General features: G+C 43.1%; 1 protein-coding gene across 7 annotated transcripts in view; it reads left to right on the forward strand.

The window, feature by feature from the left end:
- Nucleotides 1–656: 656 nt before the first annotated feature.
- MECOM (MDS1 and EVI1 complex locus) overlaps nucleotides 657–20,088 on the forward strand; it is a 528,132-nt gene continuing 508,700 nt past the window's right edge. For 3 of the 7 annotated variants that reach the window (XM_074368088.1, XM_074368105.1, XM_074368097.1), the window contains exon 1: nucleotides 662–1,026. In XM_074368088.1, coding sequence (XP_074224189.1) covers nucleotides 990–1,026 — 37 coding nt within the window. In that variant the 5' untranslated portion in view covers nucleotides 662–989. Of the gene's footprint in view, nucleotides 1,027–20,088 lie in introns of all 7 variants that reach the window. The other 4 variants (XM_074368128.1, XM_074368116.1, XM_074368156.1 and 1 more) reach the window with 4 other exon arrangements.

Below are 20,088 nucleotides of genomic sequence, written 5' to 3' on the forward strand. Positions count from 1 at the left end.
GGGGGAGGCCGGAAGGTGACAGCCGACCTCAGGGAAGACAGGAGGTCGTGGATGTCAAATGCCTGAGACTTCCCGGACCTGGGAATCAAGGATGATCATTACTACTTGATGGGAATAGACCAACTGATATGTTCCAAGGTTGGCAGAAAGTATTGGCATTATAACTAAAATCAAGAAAGAAACATTTATTCTGCTTTCAGCTCTGAAAGCAGAAGCCGCAATAGCTTCAGTAGCAGTAGCAGCGGCAGCAGTAGATTTCCCGAAGTTCAGGATGATTCTCACTTTCTCCTGGATCGTTCGCCGAGAGTCCAGTCCTTCTAGATCTTTAGTGTGGGAAAGATTTTAAAAGTCCTCCCCTCCCCCCACTTCGTGCTTTTCTCCAAGGACAGTATAGAAAATATCCTGCAATTTATGGTGGGCAAAACGGTAATAGCAGTGATACAGGCTTATTGGTGATTCCAAGACGAAATCAATCCTCTGCCCGAGTCTTTTCATTCCTTTTTTTTTTTTTTTGGGCGAAGTGTCTGCTCCCCTCTGACTCCCTGCGCTCGCTCCCCGCCCCCCGCCGCCCTCCCCGTGGCTCCCTTTCTCCGCCTCCTCGGCGATTGCCATCTGACAAGATCTCCAAATCAAAGTGATAAATCGCTCCAAACTTTTTTTGGCGGCGCTGAGATGTTGGAGGGGCGTCTAGCGCGCATGTGCGAAGGTGTCCAAACTGACAATGCTGGAGAGATAGCGAGTGTGGATTGAGAGAAAGGGAGAGAGGGAGGGAGAGAGTGAAAGAGGGAAAGACAGAGAGTGAGTGTGTGTAAGTGTGTGTGTGTGTGTGTGTGTGTGTGTGTGTGAGAGAGAGAGAGAGAGAGAGAGAGAGAGAGAGAGAGAGAGAGAGAGAGAAGCGGAGAGGGAGGGAGAGGGAGAGCAAAAGAAGGAAAAGATCCAAGAAAAAAAAACCCCAACCACACACCAGCGGCTGCAGGACTGGGCACAGCATGAGATCCAAAGGCAGGGCAAGGAAACTGGCCACAAGTAGGTGCAATATCCCTTTTCTATTGGCTTTCCCCCTCCTCTGCCATCTTGCATATCTGTCTCCTGCGCTCCGGGAGGGAGCGCGGGGCTGCCTCTCGCGCCAGGGCCCCGGGTGGAGGGCAGGCACAGCGCAGCCCCAGCAACCTGCCGGTCCCAGCCTCCGCGCCCCGCCGCCCGCGCTCTCGCTTCTGGTTTGGGCGCCAGAGGAACCGGGGCAGCCCTCAAGCCCGGTGCACGGACCAGCTGTGGCAACCCCGGGGTGGGGGTGGGGGTGGGGGCAGCAAAGACCGGGGTGGGAGGGAGGAGAGAGCGCGAGAGCGAGCGGGAAGGGGTGGGGTGGGGGTGGGGGAGAGGAGATGCGAGAGTCTCCCCCTCCCCTCCCCTTCCCCCCAGGCGAAGGAGAGTTGCCTCTGGCCAACCAGCTAGTCCTGGGTGTGGGAGGGGGAGCGGGGGATGGGGGGGTGGCCTGGGGAAGGGAGCCTTTTCGGGCCACGGTTTGTTTCTGGGGTTTGGGGTGGGTGGCAGGCTCGGAGGGAGCCACAGTGGCGGCCCAGTGGCGGCGGTAGCGGCGGGTAGCAGTGGTGGAGTTGGGAAAAGTTGAGAGGCGGCCGCTGGAAGTTGCGCGGGCTGGCGGGCTGCGCCGAGCGGCGGTTGCGGTAGTGGGCGCTGTGCGCTCGGCCGTACTCTCCAGTGTGCGCGGCGCGGCGCGGCAGGAGGACTGGGGTGGGGACTAGGGGAGACCAGGGTGGAGGCTATAGTCTCGAGTGTGTGTGTGTATGTGTGTGTGTGTGTGTGTGTGTGTGTGTGTGTGTGTGTTGGGGGGACACGGGCAGAGCCGAGCTATCGGCTCCGCAGAGCCGTGGGCAGGTGGGGAGAGAAGAGGCCCCTCGAGCGACTGGAGAACGGGGTGTAGAGGGCGCGCAGCCAGCAGCGACAGCCGCCGAGGAGAAGGGGGCCGAAAGGGCGCGCTCCGGCCCGCGAGCTCCAGGCTGGCTGGGCGCCGAGTGACCCCCAGGGGGCGGGCTGTCGGGACACTGGGCCGCGCAGAGGGTACGGCGGAGCCTTCCGCGCTGCTTCTGGACGCAGCCGGGGTCTCGGGTCACTAACCCTCCCCGGCGCCCCCTGCCTGCCCGGTGTGGAGCCGCCTTGGTCACGCGGGACAAGGGCGCTTGAGTTCCGGGCGGGGGCGGCGGGACTCCCATCCCCCACTCTTCTCAGAAATGTTGGGCGACTTCGTTGGGCATTGCCCGCCGAGCCTACACAGTTGGAGAATGCGTGAGCCTCAGCTGGGACTGTAGGCGACAGGACTGGGTTTGTTCAAAAGCTTCTACCTCGAGTCTTAGTTAGGGACCCAGCGGTGCCGAGACCTGGGGCAGTCTGAAGCACTACAAAGTGCTTCTCCGCAAGGTGTCCGCACATGGGCTCGAGCAGCCTCGGTAAAGGACAGGCCGCCGTTTGCTCTCCCCTCGGCTAAGAACTGAACTCTAATTGTTTTGCTTGGTGGACCAGAGAAAGGAGAGATGGGGGGGTAGATGGGGGTGGGTGGGTGGGATGTTTTTCCCCAGTGAAATTCCCAGTCTCCTCCACCCCTGCATTTTAAAACCAAGTACGCCCCATGCCTTCCAGCCTCCGGCGTCTCCGCCGCAGCCACGCGGAAGGCAGCGGCACCTCGGCGGGCTCCGTTTCTTTGGCGATGAGAGTCTGTGGTCTAGCCCGGCGAGATGCTGTCATCGTAGGCGCCTTTCCAGTGCTTCATCCAGTCCTCACCCAAGCACTCCTTCACTCCCAAATATGTTTCATTTCGCTCGGATCTCAGGGATCAACCTATATACAGGGCTCTTTGGTTCATCAGTCCATCTTTTTCTCTTTCGGATATTGTTCATTTCACTTTGCTGCGACAGTGTCAAAGCGCGTCAGTGGAACTCCTGTTTTTTCTGTTCGCTTTTTAAATGAGGCCGATGTCTTTATTTTCATTTGTGGAGGAATAAATGTACATATGCTTGGAGGCCTGGGGGCTCGAATTTCGACTGAAGGTTAGGCGTGTGTGTGTGTGTGTGTGTGTGTGTGTGTGTGTGTGGTTGGGGGCACGGAGCGGGGGTTGAAGAACCGATTTCAACTCTGCCTAAGTTGTGAAATGAAAGCTGAACGCTTCGCGCGCCTCTTTGCCTGGTATCCGCCGAAGTGAAAGCAGAACACAAAACCCTTTGAATTTTCTTGAGCAACTTTTCCAACTATTTTAATTGCCAAATTGTACGCTGCCGTATTAAAATATTTCCGCACGCACAGCCCACTCAAAATCCGGAAACCGAGCTTGGTTTCTGATCTGACGATACTTGTCATTCATCCAGTGGGAGACTCATTTATTTTGTTTCTAGTGCCTCTAAGAATGCCGCTACGGCTTTCAGATATCTAGATACGAACTCCTATGAACTTTTCTTGCTAAGCCTCAGGCTCCCGCTTGCGCTACTCCAGCTGTTGCCATCGCGGCTGCCTTTCTCAGACAGAAGCGCTGCTTTATGCAATTCTTCAGTTACAACTTAGGTAATAAAGCAAATCATATTAAAACTAAGGATTTTTGTATTTTAAAGCGCTATTTCCTACCCCTGTGTAGTGTGTGAGTTTCCTAGCGCAAGGCTGTGATAGTCGGTGACCCCTGCTGTGCAATCCAAGGAAAACTTCGAGGCTGTGTCTGCACCGGTTTCTTTCTTTTTCTGGGCTATGAAAAGGCAGTGTGGCCAGCATACTTAAAAAACAAAACAAAACAAAACATAAAACCTACCTTTCTCGTTGCAAAAGTAAACATTGCAGTGGAATCAAATCACTTAGACACAGTTGTTTTCTCGATTGCTTGTTATTCTTTTTGTATTTTGCAAATTTCAATGGCCAAGTACAGTCGCGGTCTTGGCTACCGTACAGGATTACATGAACTCAGATCAGGGACTACAGACCCTGAAAGTACCCGCTGAAGTTAAACTCAGAATGGATGCACAACCTCCTTCCCAACTTGTAGAGCCTGTTTTTTTCATACAATAGTTAAAACCGATAAATTCGTTGCAAATCATTTGGGAGGAATAAACCATTTCATTAAAAAAATAAAGAAGGGAAAAGCAAGAAGATTGACATTTGTACTGTCTAAAGCCCTTGGCTTTTATTCCCATTTTTAAGAAAAGAAAACTAAAAGCCAAGCTGACTCTGGCAGCGCCTTGAGGCTTCCCAGCCTTTTTCTTGGGCGGCTAGGATAGCACCTGGGCCATGCCTGAAATGCCAGTTGCAACTATTTTTCCCTGGTGATGGGAAAGAAGAGAAGTTGGGTCTGTCCAGCATGTCTAGGACCCGAAACACCGAAGGAACCCCCCTCACCCGCCCCCCCTTCTTTAAAGTGACACCGGCGGGGTTTCAATCACAGCAGTGAACCAGTTGCAACGACTAACCCCCTTAGCTACCGGCCCCGCAGAAGTCTCGTAAAGACCCAGAAGGCGATGCGATTAGCAAAACCCTGGCAGTGGGGCACTTGTTAGTTGTACACTTGATCTCTGTTTAAAAAGAGTCTCTGAAGTAGGTAAGGTAGATGAGGACCCTTCCTCCCGCGCAACCTGTAAGATAATAAAGGAACCGCAAGCTCAGATTCCAGCCTCCACTCCCCGGATGCCCATCTACTTGCATTTTCCTTCATCCTTAAAAAAACCCAGGTTAAAACACAGAGCTTTGTTTAAAACATACATTTTATTTGTTCATTTCAGACTGCTTTTGAGGAGGGGAAAAAAAAAAAACCCGCTTGTCCGACGGAGGCAGAGGCCCCTTCTAGGAAGGCGGTTTATTTGCCATTACCTGACCATTACCCTGGCTTAGGGCTTCTTTATTGCGTTTGGCACTTGGAGTGCAGTCTTCCTGCAGCATTTCGATGTGTTTCGCCAAAAAGGAAAAAAAAAACTGTGTTTAGGGGAAGGTTAATAACGCTTTTCATTCGCCCCTCACACTCATCTTCAGCGCTGTGGAAGGGGACGGTTCATTAGCTGCAGAGGCAGGACGTCTGGAGAAAAAGACTCCATTTTCAGGTTTTTATTTGTAAGGGCTAAGAAGCCGCAGGTTTGGGTGACGGTGAGCTTGGCAGCATGTGTAAAAGCGTGCGTGAGTGTGTCTTTTGTGGGGGGTAGCCGGGCTTTCAGACTTTCTGAGCCGGGCCTCTCCTTACTACCCGGGGCGCGGCCTCCTCCGCAGACATTCAACACGTAGGACACTTATTGAATAGAGATTACCCTGTCATTCTACGATATTTTTGCTTTCTTCTTCTTCTTTTTAAGTTGAAGGTAGTAACTGCAAGCAATTTTTCTTTAAACATCTTGTAGTTGGGGAGTTTATTTTATTTCATTTCTGCAAATTGGGGCCAGGGTATCTGAGGCTGCAGACGTGGCCTGGGGCAGAAAGGCCACAGCTGGGGACTTCTAACTCCATCCTCCCTGGGCAAGGAGGGCAAAGGAGGGTAAGAGAGCACTGACTTGTTGTCCTAGACACGCCTGGCCCCATCCCTTCTCTCCCCAGACCACCTCCGTTTTGCCTCTGTTGGAAGTGGGCCCTGAAATGGAGAAACTTGACTTGTCATCTTCTGGCCACTGGCTCTTACCTTGTTCCCAAGGTACTCAATGCCTGGCAGAGCCCTGCTCCCAAGAGCTGGGTACACCCTTCCACCCTTCATCTCAAAACCCGCCTTGATGGGGTGTGAAGGTGGCGCTGGGGAAGCCCTAGAGAGGAAGGAGGCAGTGCTTACCCAGAGCGACCCCAAACCTACCCCCTCCAGCTGCTTGGCTCCTGGCTCCGGAGCTTAGCCCAGAAAGCTTCTTCCCTCTTCAACCTCAGAGGTGCTGTGTGCCTGGTGTGCTGCTTCTCTCAGAGCCGGGTTTTCTTTGATTGTGTACAGCACATGCAGACACACGCACACACCCTCACACTCACTCATACGTCAGGGGTTCAGGGACACTCAAGTGCAGAGGGCAGACACACTCACTCATTCACTCTCCCTGGCAGGCCAAGCCCCTTCCTAGCCCCGTGGGGCAGGGGAGAGAGGGGATATGGGGAGGTGGGGTGAAAGGAGACAGTCACATTGTAAGTGTGTCAGGCACTTTTTTCTGGAGAGGTGGTTAACCCTTCCTGGGCTGGAAGCTGTGGCTCGAGGCACTTTCTAAAAAGCTCTGTAGGGTCTGCTTTTCTTTTCCGCCAGTTGGCCCCATATGAATCATTAGTTCCCTCTTCATCCATTTGCCAGGGTCCTCTTTCTAAAATTAGATTTTCCCCTTCCCACTCTTTTGGCCTTCTGAGTTTGCCAGGGAATTCTCAAGGAAATTGGCTGGGTAGTGAGAACAAGTATGAGGAAAAGGCTAAAAAGGGAGACAAACAAATGGAACAAAACAAGAGAGGGTAGAAAGGAAGAGGGGCAATTTGTTTCTTCTTCTAGATCCCCAGTTTGCACACAGATGGGTATTATTTTTTTCCCCCAGTAAATGAAAAAAGTGTAATCCTTGTTAATTACCTTTGCTTACACGCCATACAAGAAACTTCAGAGATGTTTCTACATAAGGAAGAAACTGTTTACAAAACTCTTTCAAAAGTGTGACATATTGCTCTAGTTCAGCACTAAAAAGCTAAACACACTTACCCTCCTTTGAAGTGCCCTGGCGAGGGCCGCTTGTTTGAGTGCGGTTCAGATATTGCTGTGGGTATAACTAATGGCCTCTACCTATTTAGCTCAAGTGGGAGGAGAGAAAGGCCTGAATTCCTTGTCCAATGGGTCCCTCTGGAGACTAGGTTCTGGCTCCTGGCCAGTTCTGTACAATGTCAACATTGAATATTTGAATTCCCAGACTCTATTTAACAAGTTTCTAAATAAATAAACTCATTGTGTGTCTGTGTTTAAAATTATTTCACCTCTTTCATAAAAGCTACAGCATCTTATTACATTGGCCTTGCAAGTTGATTTAAAAAAAATAAACAACAAACAGAGCTTAAGGCATTTTAATAGGCAGACCTTCACAATATGTGTGTTTTGCAAAGACCTTCTCTCACGTGTGGCTGGGTAGGTGCTATTTAGAGGAATCTTGGGCTGTTCTGTGTGATGTGGTAGTGAATTATGATAAAAAACCAAGCTAAGTTCAGAAAGTCAGTGCGATATTAATCACATCTAAAGCGAGCCCTGACTGTAACTGTACTGTCTTTAGATATTTGATCATTTTGCCTTCTGGGTCCTATCGGACAGAGCTTCACTGATGTATCCTAAATGGATAGCCATAGAATTCCCCAGTCCATAAGTCCTGGTAGGTATGGGACTGTGCCCAGATGGAGTTTTGTTTCTGGGCATTTTTTCTTTATCTGTGTCTGTCTTTGTAAGTTGGAAGATGTCATCTTCATATCCTCATATTTCAGTGTGGTTTGAAATGGAGCACATGAATCCTACGTTTTTACTAATCTCTCAACATTTGGACACACACAATATTTTTATGCAGATATGAACATACTTCTTCTAAGGAAGTACGCACTTACTTTAAAAAAAGGCAATTTCTGGCTCTTTTGAAAGTGTGGCCCCCCATCTGGACTTGTTAGGAAAGAAAGTGGAATTCACCCTAATTTATGTATATAAAGAACAACATTATTAAAAAGAATGGGATTTGAAAGGGCCCATAGCAAAACCTATAACATTTAGCTGGTAACATGGAGACCTCAAAGCCAAGAAAAAAATACCACCAACCCATGCAAACCCTAAAATAGATTACAATGACCTCAGCCATTTTCATTTTCAAAAATAATAGCCATGATTAAAACTGGGGGAATGTTTTACTTGGAACCATACTCTTCTGCATTATTATAAAAGCTGTTTTGTGGTTAAAAGACTGTTTCATTATAGAAAAAAAAAAAAAGAACTGAATTTTTAATCAGATTCCCGACTCTTCAAAAGCTCTCATTCTTGAATTACTTCTTATTTTAATTGTAGTTATTGTTCTTATTCATCAGCAAACATGTTGCTTTTGGCTTGTATATTTAGCCAGATCCCTGACTACTAACTTTTGAAACAATTCTAAAGGAGAAATTTTATTTAGAGAAGAGATTTTTATTAATTCCTGTAGTAACACCTGCCTAGGGGTTGCTGACTATCTAACAGGAAGGACCAAAGCTTTCTTAACCTTGTTCAAGAACCTGCATAAAGGAATTAATTTTGTATGTTAAGGCTGTTCAAATTATGACACTTAGGAAAGTCTTCATACATAGCACTTGATGGGCTTTGGCGACGTGCATGCTTATGAAACAAATATTGGTGAGCAGGAACAAGCCATGTTTTCTGCTCATGATAATTACAAATGTGCTCATCAGAGTTTGAATCTGGCTTCTGATAAATCACTTACATTTTCTGAAGAGGAATTTTTTAGATATCATCCCCTCCTCCCTGTTCTGTTTTTATCCAGTCTGATTTTTTGAAGTATTTGAATGTTTGTAGTAAGCATTTTGTATGTCTCCTCATAAATCATGCCCTCAGGATATATGGAAGTCATATCTAAAATTGGGGCACATCAAAACTGTCTACACCAAGCCAAACTGGGCAGTACGTTTATTTTGGAAACTCGGGAATCTTCCTTTGCCCTTTTTGGGGGAGGGGAGGGGCACGATGTGAATAAAGAGATTGAGATGTCAGCATTGCTCCACAGGTGTTGGCACTGTATGCACACAGCCTAAATTTAGTTGTGCAGGTGCTCTGATGGTCATGATCCCTCATGTGTGAAAAGTTTTCTTTTAAGGGAATGAGTTTTGTAAGTCACTTTACTACTCTAGCTGAGTTGCTCTTCTCTGAATGCGGGGATTGGACTAGAGCAGTGCTTGTAAACTCAAATGCCTAGAGGAATTGGCATGTACAATACAACAAATGCGTGAGGCAAGGTGGTATAAGCACTAAGCACTCTTATTTTTATTTAAAATTTTGACACCCAGCCTTTGTGCTCCAGAACAGGAGGCAGCAGTTGGGACTGTGACAAGCCAGGAGTTGAAGCCTTTTCTAAAGCTAACTGCTGCTCTTTGGGAAAGGGGGCCCAGGGCTGCTAGGTCTTCCAGTTTTTCAGAGAAGCTGCATATCTGGATTGTTCTGTGAATTTTCTCTACTTGAAAATGTTGACTCAGTTTAAACAACAACAAACAACATTCTGCAGGCCCAAGCAAACACCTCTGTCTGTCCTGTATAGTTCACGGACCAAGGTTTTGCAATGTCTGGACTAAATGATTTCCAAAAGTCCTTCAAAGTTCCAACATTTTATGATATCCACAAGGCTTCCTGAATATTACCTTGTATTTTTAAGATCTATATCTTCCTCCTCCCCCCCAAAGTTAATGTGTGTGTGTGTGTGTGTGGTGTGTGTGTGTTTTGATAGGTGGAAGTACTTATTACAGAATCTGATATCTGGCCATTTATCTGGAAAAAAGTCTTTCACGGCCCTGTTGTGTCTTTCTTTCCCTCCATGCTGCTTCATCATTAATTGGCTTAAGAAAATAAACTGAAACACTCACTCCCCATCTCATGGCCACTGGCCACCATTCTTCCTTATTTCTCACTCAACCCAATTCTTTGATTTGTGGGCTGGGGGTTGGGCAGTAAAACATTAAGAGACAGTCTTCTGTAATTTTCCACAGTAGGAGAAGAAGTCATTTGGCTTCTGTGGGTATAACAGAGGAAAAGTTCACCTCTGCTCCCTAGGAGGGTCCAGATGTCATGTCCTGTAACTGAAGAACCCAACTGATTTTTAAGACATGAACCTAAGATGGAGAAATTAGTTTTTAAGGGATGGATGTATTATTTGACAACATGGGGCTATCCTTGCAGGAAGGTTATTTATGTTCAGGAAACACTTGAAAATAAACATACATTATTCTGTTTATTGTCATGATTTGTATTTCTAGCAGAAGTGGTAGGTGAATAATACATAAAATTAAGTCCTGGAGACTAAAAGCGCAAAGTATGGTGATGGAATACTGATATAACAGATTCTCCCAATAAAGTCTGAGCTAAGAACTTTATAATATCTAAATCAGTACTAGAGTCCAGGGACTGGTCAATGAATACTTGTTACTTTCAGTTAACATTGTTGGAAAAATCATCAGATAAATCGTGCTTATAAAGCATTATCTGTGGGTTATGGAGATACCTCGCTCCCAGTTTTTACACCTGACACTGAAGCCCAGATTCTTTAGCCTGGCCTTTGAGGGCCTCCCACTCTTGACTCAGATGGTGATTCTGAGCCCAGGTTCTGAGTTAGATTGGCCTGGGTTTGAAACCTGACTCCACTATTTACTAGCTGGGTGAAATGAAGGCAAGCCATGTAATCTCTCTGTGCCACAGTTTCCTTAATTATAGACTAAAGATACTTAGCTCATGTGAGGATTTGATGAACTAATGCATTTAAAGCACCTTAAATACAGTAAGAGCTCAACCCATGTTCATTGTTAGTTTATACAATTTTCAGGCTAATTTGTCTGTCTGTCCTAGTTAGTCCATTAGACCTGACTAGTTTAATCAGTCTGCTTCTCTTACTCTCTTGTCAGCCTAGCCTTGTGTTTCCATCTTCCCACCTTTGGCCATGATGTTGCTGCAGTCTGTAAACCTACCCATACTTTGACCATCAACATCTAACTCCTTCTTTAAGATTTAGTTTAAACCCTGCCCTCTTTGTGAGGTTCATCCTTATCACTTCTGGAGGGAGAAATGATTTATCTATGTCTTTTCATTCTGATAGTATGGAATTATTTTTACCTACCATCATTTGGGTATTTTATGATAAATTCCTTGTTTTTACTAAATATATCTTATTTTTCTAGCTAAACTGTAAAACTCCTGAACAGTCCATTTCTGTTTTGTACAGTGTGTGGTTCTTCTGTGCTTTGCATGTGGCAGATATCAGTACAATTAGGTGATGGTGGTTAGCGATGGGCTTTGGTGGGTTATGTGAACCCCTTCAATTTCTTTGCCTGTAAAACCTGTGCAGTCAGGTAATGTCAGCGCTAGAACTCTGGAATATCTGACACTTTAATTGCATACTAAATCCACAATTGGCCTATTTTGACAGTGATAAACCACCTGGAAAGAACATTTGGAAAGTAGAGTATTGTTCCTAATTTTCACCAATAATGCTCCTCATTTTGCCAGTGCAGGTATAACCCATGGCTTCTCACTTAAATTGCACATTGTTATTGATCTACACTTGATCTTAAGGTTTATGGAAACTCGGTACTGGACGTGATTCCAGAGACTGTCAGTGGACTCAGGGTAGAGATTGTGAAACAGTTTTTGGAATCATGTAAATCCTAGGGATTAGGGGTCTAGTCAGCTTCACAAAGGTCATCAGAAGCCAATTTTTTACATAAATTCAAACCCCAATTTAGACAGTAGTAATATAGAGCATAGAAACAAGAATTTTGCTGTATATTTTAATGTATATTTATAATTGAAGTCTCTTTCAATTTAAGGCTGACAAAATGATGATGTATGTTAAATCTTGTTTAACTGATCCACTTAATCCCACCTACCCAATGGGGCTATCTTAATTCAAATACAACCATGTCTTCTTCCTCCTCGTGAATCCCCACACCCTACTCCCTCACCCACCATCCCACAAATCTCTCATTTCTGTGGAGAAATCAGGGATATTTGTGCCTTGGACAACTGTCCTTAAGCCTTGAATGATTGCAGGGTTTCAATTCCTGTTAGAAGTTTTCTTCTCCCAAGACCAGCCTGGTATGACTTTTTCCCCTGCTCTTAGAAACTGCTTTTGAGGCATTGGGAGCGCCTTTAAATGAGGGCAGAGACTAAGAACCACAGTTTTATACTTTGGTGCTGATTATAGACTTCACCTTGGGCAGGAACTAGGAAATTAAGTAGTAATAAAATGTTTCATGATAAAATGATTATAAAAATGGAGGGATGGAGCAACTATCGTGGTTCCTGGTAAGGTCACAGTTTGTGACTTTGTTTTGAGTCTCAGACACCTGCAAGAATCTGATAAAATGTATGAAATCTCTCTCCAGAAAACGCAAATATGCATAAAAGTTTTCATATAATTTCAGTGGTTCATGGACTTCTAAATTCCAGCCAAGGTTCACTCATGTCAACCAGACTTGCTGCACCCTAGTATGTTTGTCATATAATGTCTTAAAGTCTTTATAAATATTTTTTCACTATCTTAGAAATATTTTTTCTGACTACAAAATTCATACTTTTTCTAATAATTTAAAAACTGTAAGAATTATCATATAGAAAATGAAAGTTTTTTATAGTCCACCCTCTTTCGTCACACACTGCCTACAGATGACTACTATTCATTGTTCAGTGTAAAGTCCTGCAGGTTTTTCCTCCATGCATCTATTAGCACACACACACACACACGTATAAATTTATAACTTTTTATGGCAACTTGCTTTTTCCTTTTTTAAAACTTAATAATATGCTTCAGACCCTTTCCCCATCAGTATGTATCAATGTAACCCATTCTTTTAAAGGCAGCAGAGCTCCCATCGTTTGGATGAGACACATTTTTACTGAACCAGTACCCTATGGATGACATTTGGGTAGTTTCCAGTTTTCAGAACAGGACAGAGAAGTTCCCCAAACCAGGACTCTAAGGGAAAATGAAAGTGAAATGTACAATTAAAGGAAGCTCACAGTTCAGGGTGAAGTATGCTAGCTTTGGAGCCATGGACACAGTGGGGCTTTGGGAAGGTCATGGAGGGCTGGCTAACCCTGTCAGGACAGATCAAATTTCCAAGCATCTTTACCCCCTGGAGGTCCAAGGGTCGAAGCCCAGAGCTAAGGTCCATCTTTGTAAGATCTTCTGTGATATATCAGTGATATTTCAAGCCTCCTGGATTATTCTGGAACTCATATTTATGCCCCATTTCCATTTTCTCCAGCAGCTCAGAACAGGCTGTAGTTGAAATGAATCCATATACCCCTAACTGGATAAGGATAAGTTAAGTTGTCAGGGTTTCAAATCTCCAGTTTTTGTTTTTGTCTTTAAATTGTGATTTCTTTGTTTGCGCATATGTTATCACACGCTCGTATCCTGTATCTACAGCTTAAGCTAACTGATGTGACTAGATAAATGCAGCTGATCAAAAGTTTTTGATGTTCTTTAAAAAAATTACTCACAATAATTTCTAACCTATGAATTGGAAAGACCATTTTTATAGGAAAATGTTTTTCACTGGGTAACCAGGCTATGGGAAAACTTTTATAATGGAAACTATCTCTTACTTTTAACTATAGCATCAAAAATATGACAGTATAATGTTACACACGAAAGCCCATCAGATGCAAAATTCCAGTTTTTGATTATAAGTTATAAACCAGGATAGAGAGACTTCTGAAAAGTGGTTTTCTTTGGCAATGATGTTGTTGATTAAATATAAAAAATTCAGAAAAAGTTATTTCAGCCCATTCCTTTACACAGAAGGTTACACAAATGGAATAGCTGGGTTTGGGTTCTAGCGGAAACAACTTTGCTTATTAAAACTTATTGGATTGTGTTAGATTAAAAACACACTAGATATTTTAGATTGGATTTGAAAAGGCACCATTAAAGGAATCAAAATTTAGTCATCTAAATCTTTTTAAGAAATAATTTACTTTGCAATTTTGATACCTTAAAGTATTTGTTCCAAATTCAAATTTTTTTCATGGTTGCTTAAAAGTTGCTCCATGGGACATTACTCTTGTTAACATTTTCAAAGCATATTTTAAATGAGCTCAATCAAATCGAGTCAATAAATTGTTATTGAGTGCCTAGTATATATAAGGCATGATGAACAAAATCCTGGAAACATTCACTTTCTAGAAAATGTTGAATGTCAGCATTTGATAGACATACATATACCCCTGACAGTGGTTTATTAACCGAGACAAAGATCACTGTATGCCTGTTGCTGGTTATCAGTGACTACAGTGTGGTTTCATGAGCCTGGAATACTGAATCCTATGCCTGACTCTTCTCCACATATTTTGTTAACATTGTGAAGCCACACAGCCAATAAGCTGCAGTGCCATTCCTAGCATTTGGGGGTCTTCCACCTGAAAATAATAGCATATTTCATTTCTCTTCATACCTGTCAGATGCAGGGGTCATTGCTTGCCTCACTGAATTAGTTACGCATTAATGCTACGGTTTTCATTCAAGATACTTGAAAACAAAACCAGGTCCTTATAAATACTTGCTGTTGGTGACTATCACTTACCCATTCAGTCAACAACAGTTTATCAAGCACCTGTAATTCTAGGTGAAGGGAAGGTGGCAGTACACACACACACACACACACACACACACACACACACACACACACACAGAGGCTAGGCCCCTGCCCACGGGGAGCTCCCATTCTGAGGGAAATAGATGTGTATGGTCATATATTTCCAGATGTTGACTTTGCCATGAAGAAGACAAAGTAGGGTAACTTACTAGAGAGCACCCAATGGACTTATTTTAGAAGGGTGGTCAGAGAAGACCTCCCTGAGGAGCTAACTCTGACAGAGAGCAATGTGAGGAGATGTTTATTAAGTGTTTGAGGTGCAGCACATTGTCCCTTAGAGAATGACAGGCATATTCGACCTGCCTTGTTCTCTAGAGCAGAAGCAGACCAGGTGTAAAAGTGCTGTAATGGGTTTCATCTTGTCGAGTGCACTTACGGATACCACGTGTGCCTGTTGCTGGTTCCACAGCCTTGGAGCCAGCACACAGGTTTTTGTGTATCTTCCTTTATAGATGGAGGAAGTGGGAATTTTGAGTTTGATTTCTGAACACTAGGTTAGTAGAAGCATCAGAGAGCAAATTAGGTTTCTGGACACATAATTCAGTCCAGTTAAACAAATATTTATTGAATACCTATTTAACAGCCTGAGCCTAGCACTGTGTTGGGCACATACAAGGAGAAATAAAATCGGTTTCCTGCCCTTGAGGAATTACAGACTATTGGGAGCAACAGAACCCATGAACACATGTTTTCAGTATCATGGACTAAGTGCAAACTCAAGGGGAAAAGCCCTACTTTTGTTGAGTCATGATGATCTGGACAGTATGACTGATGGCGTACCCTGTTTCACATCTGTCCTGGAAAAAAATTCTTTAACCAATATTCCTCTAAGCTCAGAAAAAAAAAATACATGTTTCAAATTTGAGGGTTAAAATTTTGCATGTGTATAATGCATTTTAAGACATACTTCTAAATTTATCTTCAGAGCCTTCAAATGCTTAGCATGGAGGATATTTGTATACTGGATGGGCAATTAAATGTTTCCCGAAAGGTCCACCCATCACATTTGTCTGTGGTTAGGGAAACGCTGATTGCAGTAATGGGGTAAGATACAGAGTGTGACTGAGGTGTATGTTCCACAGTCTTGTGTCTGCACCTGCTCAAAATACAGTTCCCACACTCACTGGTTTTAGTGTATTTCATCCCTTGTGCAGCTAGAGCGACCCTTCAAATCACAGTTCAAGATGAAGTTCATTTTGGAGTCTCTCCAAGAGTTTCTTCCAAATCCTGTCCACTTGTAGCTCTGTCTGAGAGTGAAGATCTGATGCCCAGATTGAAGTCTGCATGGTTTCAAACTGTGCATCTTGCTTTTAGGCTCAGTTTTTAATCCAGTAGAAGATAGTGCTACCGAAAGACTGACAGGAGCACAGAGAACTGGCTCATCTCTCAGGTTGGCGTGTGATTTTCTTGTTTGTAAAACAGAAGTAAGAATAAAAAGTACGATTCTCTTTTCCAATTCTCTTTGCTAAACAGCTTGCTGTGCTGTGTGTATGTGTCCTAGCTAATGTTCTAGCCACTAGGCTTGGCAGGGAAGTCAGTGCATCCAACATCCTTAGTGCTGGACACAGTTTGAAATCCTTAGCAAACTCCCCATTTGCCTAAATGTGTAAGATGCTAGTAATTTCAGCATCCTGTTGATAATGCTGTGACATTAAAACACCAGCATAGATGTTTGACTCATGAAGAAGCATCATATCTTTGTTTCTTTAACCTAAAAATACTGGGTGGGTGAATCTGAAGAGGATGGGAAATGTCAAGGTAAAAAGCATTATGCATCCAGGGCTTTCAAAGAGCTCATGATCTGTGTATTGGATCTCTTCTCCTGTCCTTGAGTGATAGTAATCTCTTAGTCACCAAGGTTTTACTCTCAAGAAAAGAAAATATTCTGATACCTAATACAATGAGCTGCACCTTAGGAAACTTTCCAAGTGAATCTGTGGCATTGGCCAGGACTTGTAGACTGCTTCCAGGGTGTGTGGAACATGACCATTTATTTCCTTCTATGTCTTCTGTGTGATTTGCCTGGATGATATCATAACATCTCATTATGTAGACTTGACATTAGGAATAATCTTCCTAAGAGAAAAATGCTTTCTGCATCATTTTAAGCTCTATCTACTTCGAAGATAAGTTCTTATTTTCTTTTTAGGTGTGATCATCTCGAAAGTTCCGAATATTTTGGGTACCATGGTCATTTCTGGTGAGTGATGCTGGCCAGGGAGTCAGGACATAGTTTGAATCCCAACTTTGCTACTCATCAACCCAGTGTCCTTGGTCAGGGCTCAATGTCCTCAAGTATTAGATAGGAACAATAACTTCCTCTGCTTTGGCTTCCTCCAGACAAGTAATGTTTAAATAAGATGACATATGGGTAAACTTTTATAAGCTGTAATAAGCTGTGTAAATTTAATGTGCTATTAAAAATTCTAAAAATTATAGAACATTAAAAATGCTAGGGAGGGATTATCTTAAGGTAGACTCTGGAGCCACATTGTTTAGGCTGGCATTTTGGCTCTACTGTTACCAAGCTGTGTGGTCATGGACAAACTATTTAGCCTCTCTGTGCCTCAGTTTCTTCATCTGTAAAATAGAGATAATTTACGACAACAATTAGTAATAATACTAGTGAAGATTATTGAGCATACATGGGTTGTGAGGTTAATTCTCACACCTCTGTGAGGTAGAGGTTACTGTTCTCTTGGTTCTGAGATGAGGGCACTGGGGACATGTGAGTCATTCACCCTAGTCCTCTCAAGTGCAGAGCTAGGTCCAGCCTGGATTTGCTTTATACCAAAGCCTGAGAACTTAATCCGAAGACTCCACTGCCTTATTTTTTTCATCCAGAAATAAAAGTGGAACATTACAGTGCTTGAGCATTCCAGAGCTCATAAACAGTAATAAGATTTTGGATAGAGGACACCTTAATTTAAAGAAGTGATTTCATACAACTCCTAGTAAACAGAAATTTTGCCACAGTTTATATGAGTAATCTTCTCTGTGACAAGGGCTGGTTGTCTCTTTGTCTTATACTTTCTTCCCAGAGTTGTCTGCAGTATGGTTTTACATCACTTTCTGTTTTTAGTTTTCTTTAGAGAACTCTACAAATCTTTGTTGAATGGATGAATCAGGAGAGATTTCATTACTTCATTGCCTGAAATCACAAGCTAATTACACTTTACAACTTACCAGTGATGGTGCTGGATTCAGATTCCCATTTTCTGAACAATGCACTGTTGCTGTAAATTTGCCCAAGGTCAGCAGCGTATTTTTAAGGCAAGAAAAGCAAGCCACAACTTTATGAGTTTTTTCCTTTGTGCACAGCATCTGAAACTAAGTCCCATTCACCCATCCTCAGCTTTGTTTTAATATCCAGATTACTTGGACCTTGCAATGAGGTATTTGGCTAGTTGCATCATTGAATAATCTGTGGGATTTAAATAAAAAGAAGGCTAATAAGATCTCAGTTCTAGCCCTATTTTTTTTTTTTTTTTTTTTTGGTTTGCTTTCTATGTTGGGGGAGAGGGCAGTGGACGAGTTAAGAGATGATACAATGATTCAAATATGGCCACATAGAATTACTTGGAGAGCTTAAATATACCAGTGTCTGGGATCCACCCCAAACCAATTACATCAGAATCTCTGGGGGTGGGGCTTAGGCAGTGGGGAGCAGTGAGTCCTGGATATAAGAAACTGGGAAGAAGGAGGTCATTTTGATTAAAGAATTAGGGAGATAGCAGCGATAGTAAGGTGGCTCCAAATGCTACCTTTGGGGGTGATGCCAGGTCTGCGTACATCTTAATATATGGCTTCCTTTCAGTTTTCACAGGTACAGAATTGGAATCTGAGAATATTCTCTTAGCATTTAGCTCCATGAACTTGCTTTCTGCCTGTAGTTTCTGGCCTTTGTAGCAGTAACACATGAGAGCTTTCTAGTTGTGAATGGCCATTGTTAGCGAGACTTCATCACAGAGAATGGATGATCTTTTGAGAGTCCAGGAGCACTGACATCTTTTTGACCGTTTTGATCTGGTAGCCATTTCTGAGGAGACAATAATGTTTTTCAGTTTAAAAAACAACAACAGAAACAACCTGAACAGAGACAGAATCAGCAGCTGCTTTGTGAGAGAGCATTTCCAGATTGCTAGTCTCTTTGGTCTTTTGGTTTTCTAGAATCCCAGACACAAATGCTTCTACCAACCTTCCCATGCAAAGAGAGTGCTGGAATCCAATTCCAGAGTAGGCTGGGAGGGAAAACAGAAACATGAATTGTGAAAAAATAGATGTCTCTACTCAGAAATGTTAAAAAAGCAGAGTATGCTTTCAGGTAGGTATTGTGCTATATTTTAAGAATTTGGATGTTGAAGGCCAGTGACCCTTATGCCTGGCTGGTTTAAAAAAATTTTTTTATTGGAGTATAGTCAGTTTACAATGTTGTGTCAATTTCTGGTGTACAGCATAATGCTTCAGTCATACATGAGCATACATATATTTATTTTCATATTCTTCTTCACCATACCTTACTACAAGATACTGAACATAGTTTCCTGTGCTTTACAGTAAGAACTTGTTGTTTATCTATTTTATGTATATGAGTTAGTATCTACAAATCTCAAACTTCCAATTTATCCTGTCCCACCCCATTCCCCCACTGGTAACCATAAATTTGTTTTCTATGTCTGTGAGTCTGTTTCTGTTTTCTAAATAAGTTTGTTTGTCTTTTTTTTTTTTTTTTAGATTCCACATATAAGTGATATCATGTGGTATTTTTCTCTTACTGGCTTACTTCACTTAGAATGATGATCTCTAGTCCATCCATGTTGCTGCAAATGGCATTATTTTATTATTTTTTATGGCTGAGTAGAATTTATGGAAACAACCTAAATGTCCGTCGACAGATGACTGGATGCCTGGCTGGTTTTAATCAATGCTATCAGTCACTCACTTCCATATACAGGAAGATACATTAAATAAACGTGTGGATGTTGTTGGATGGTCCAGGTATGTTCAGTTGCACCTGAGTGCACATTGGCTCAATGTGTCCAATGGTTTTGGAGGTTTCGCTGAGCTCAGTGGGATGGACACCAAAACAGACCATGTTAAGAAACATAGATGTTTGTGTGTACTTGTAGAAGGAGAATGGCTTTACTGAAAAACAGGATTAAACCAGCAACAAGGCATAAGTGTGTATTTATAAGATGTGTTTTTGTGTAGATCTTTGGATACTTGAGGGACCCTCTTTCAGTTTAATTTAAGTTGTGTATTTCAAACTTATTAACCATGTTTCCCAAATCCTCTGAGGAATTTCATTTGGATTCTGCCGCTTATTTCGATGATGATGAATCTAATTGCCCCCTTTGTTTTTTCTTTCAAAACGAGCCCTCACATTTTCTGATTTTCAGAATTTTCTTCGAACCAGGTGTAAAGGGATAAGGTGGTTCAGTCGTTTGAAAAAGAGAATAAAGCCATGTTTTCATAAGAGCTTTTGAATGTTTATTTTGATTATAATGCCAGTGTAAGATGAATATAAAATATAAAATGCCGGGAACCTGAGAGTATAATATTCTAGCCTCAGGAGTGGGGCTATAGAAGCACACATATTTGAGATAATCTGTGTATTTTAAGAGCATTATAAGCTGCAGTGCAAAAGGGGGTTTTGCAGCAAAATATATGGTCAATGAGAGAAAATAGAATGATTCTTTTCTGCAGCTGAGGCTTGAAATAAGGAAGATGAGGGTAACT

The sequence above is a fragment of the Camelus bactrianus genome, chromosome 1 (assembly GCF_048773025.1).
Source record: "Camelus bactrianus isolate YW-2024 breed Bactrian camel chromosome 1, ASM4877302v1, whole genome shotgun sequence".
NCBI lineage: Eukaryota > Metazoa > Chordata > Mammalia > Artiodactyla > Camelidae > Camelus > Camelus bactrianus.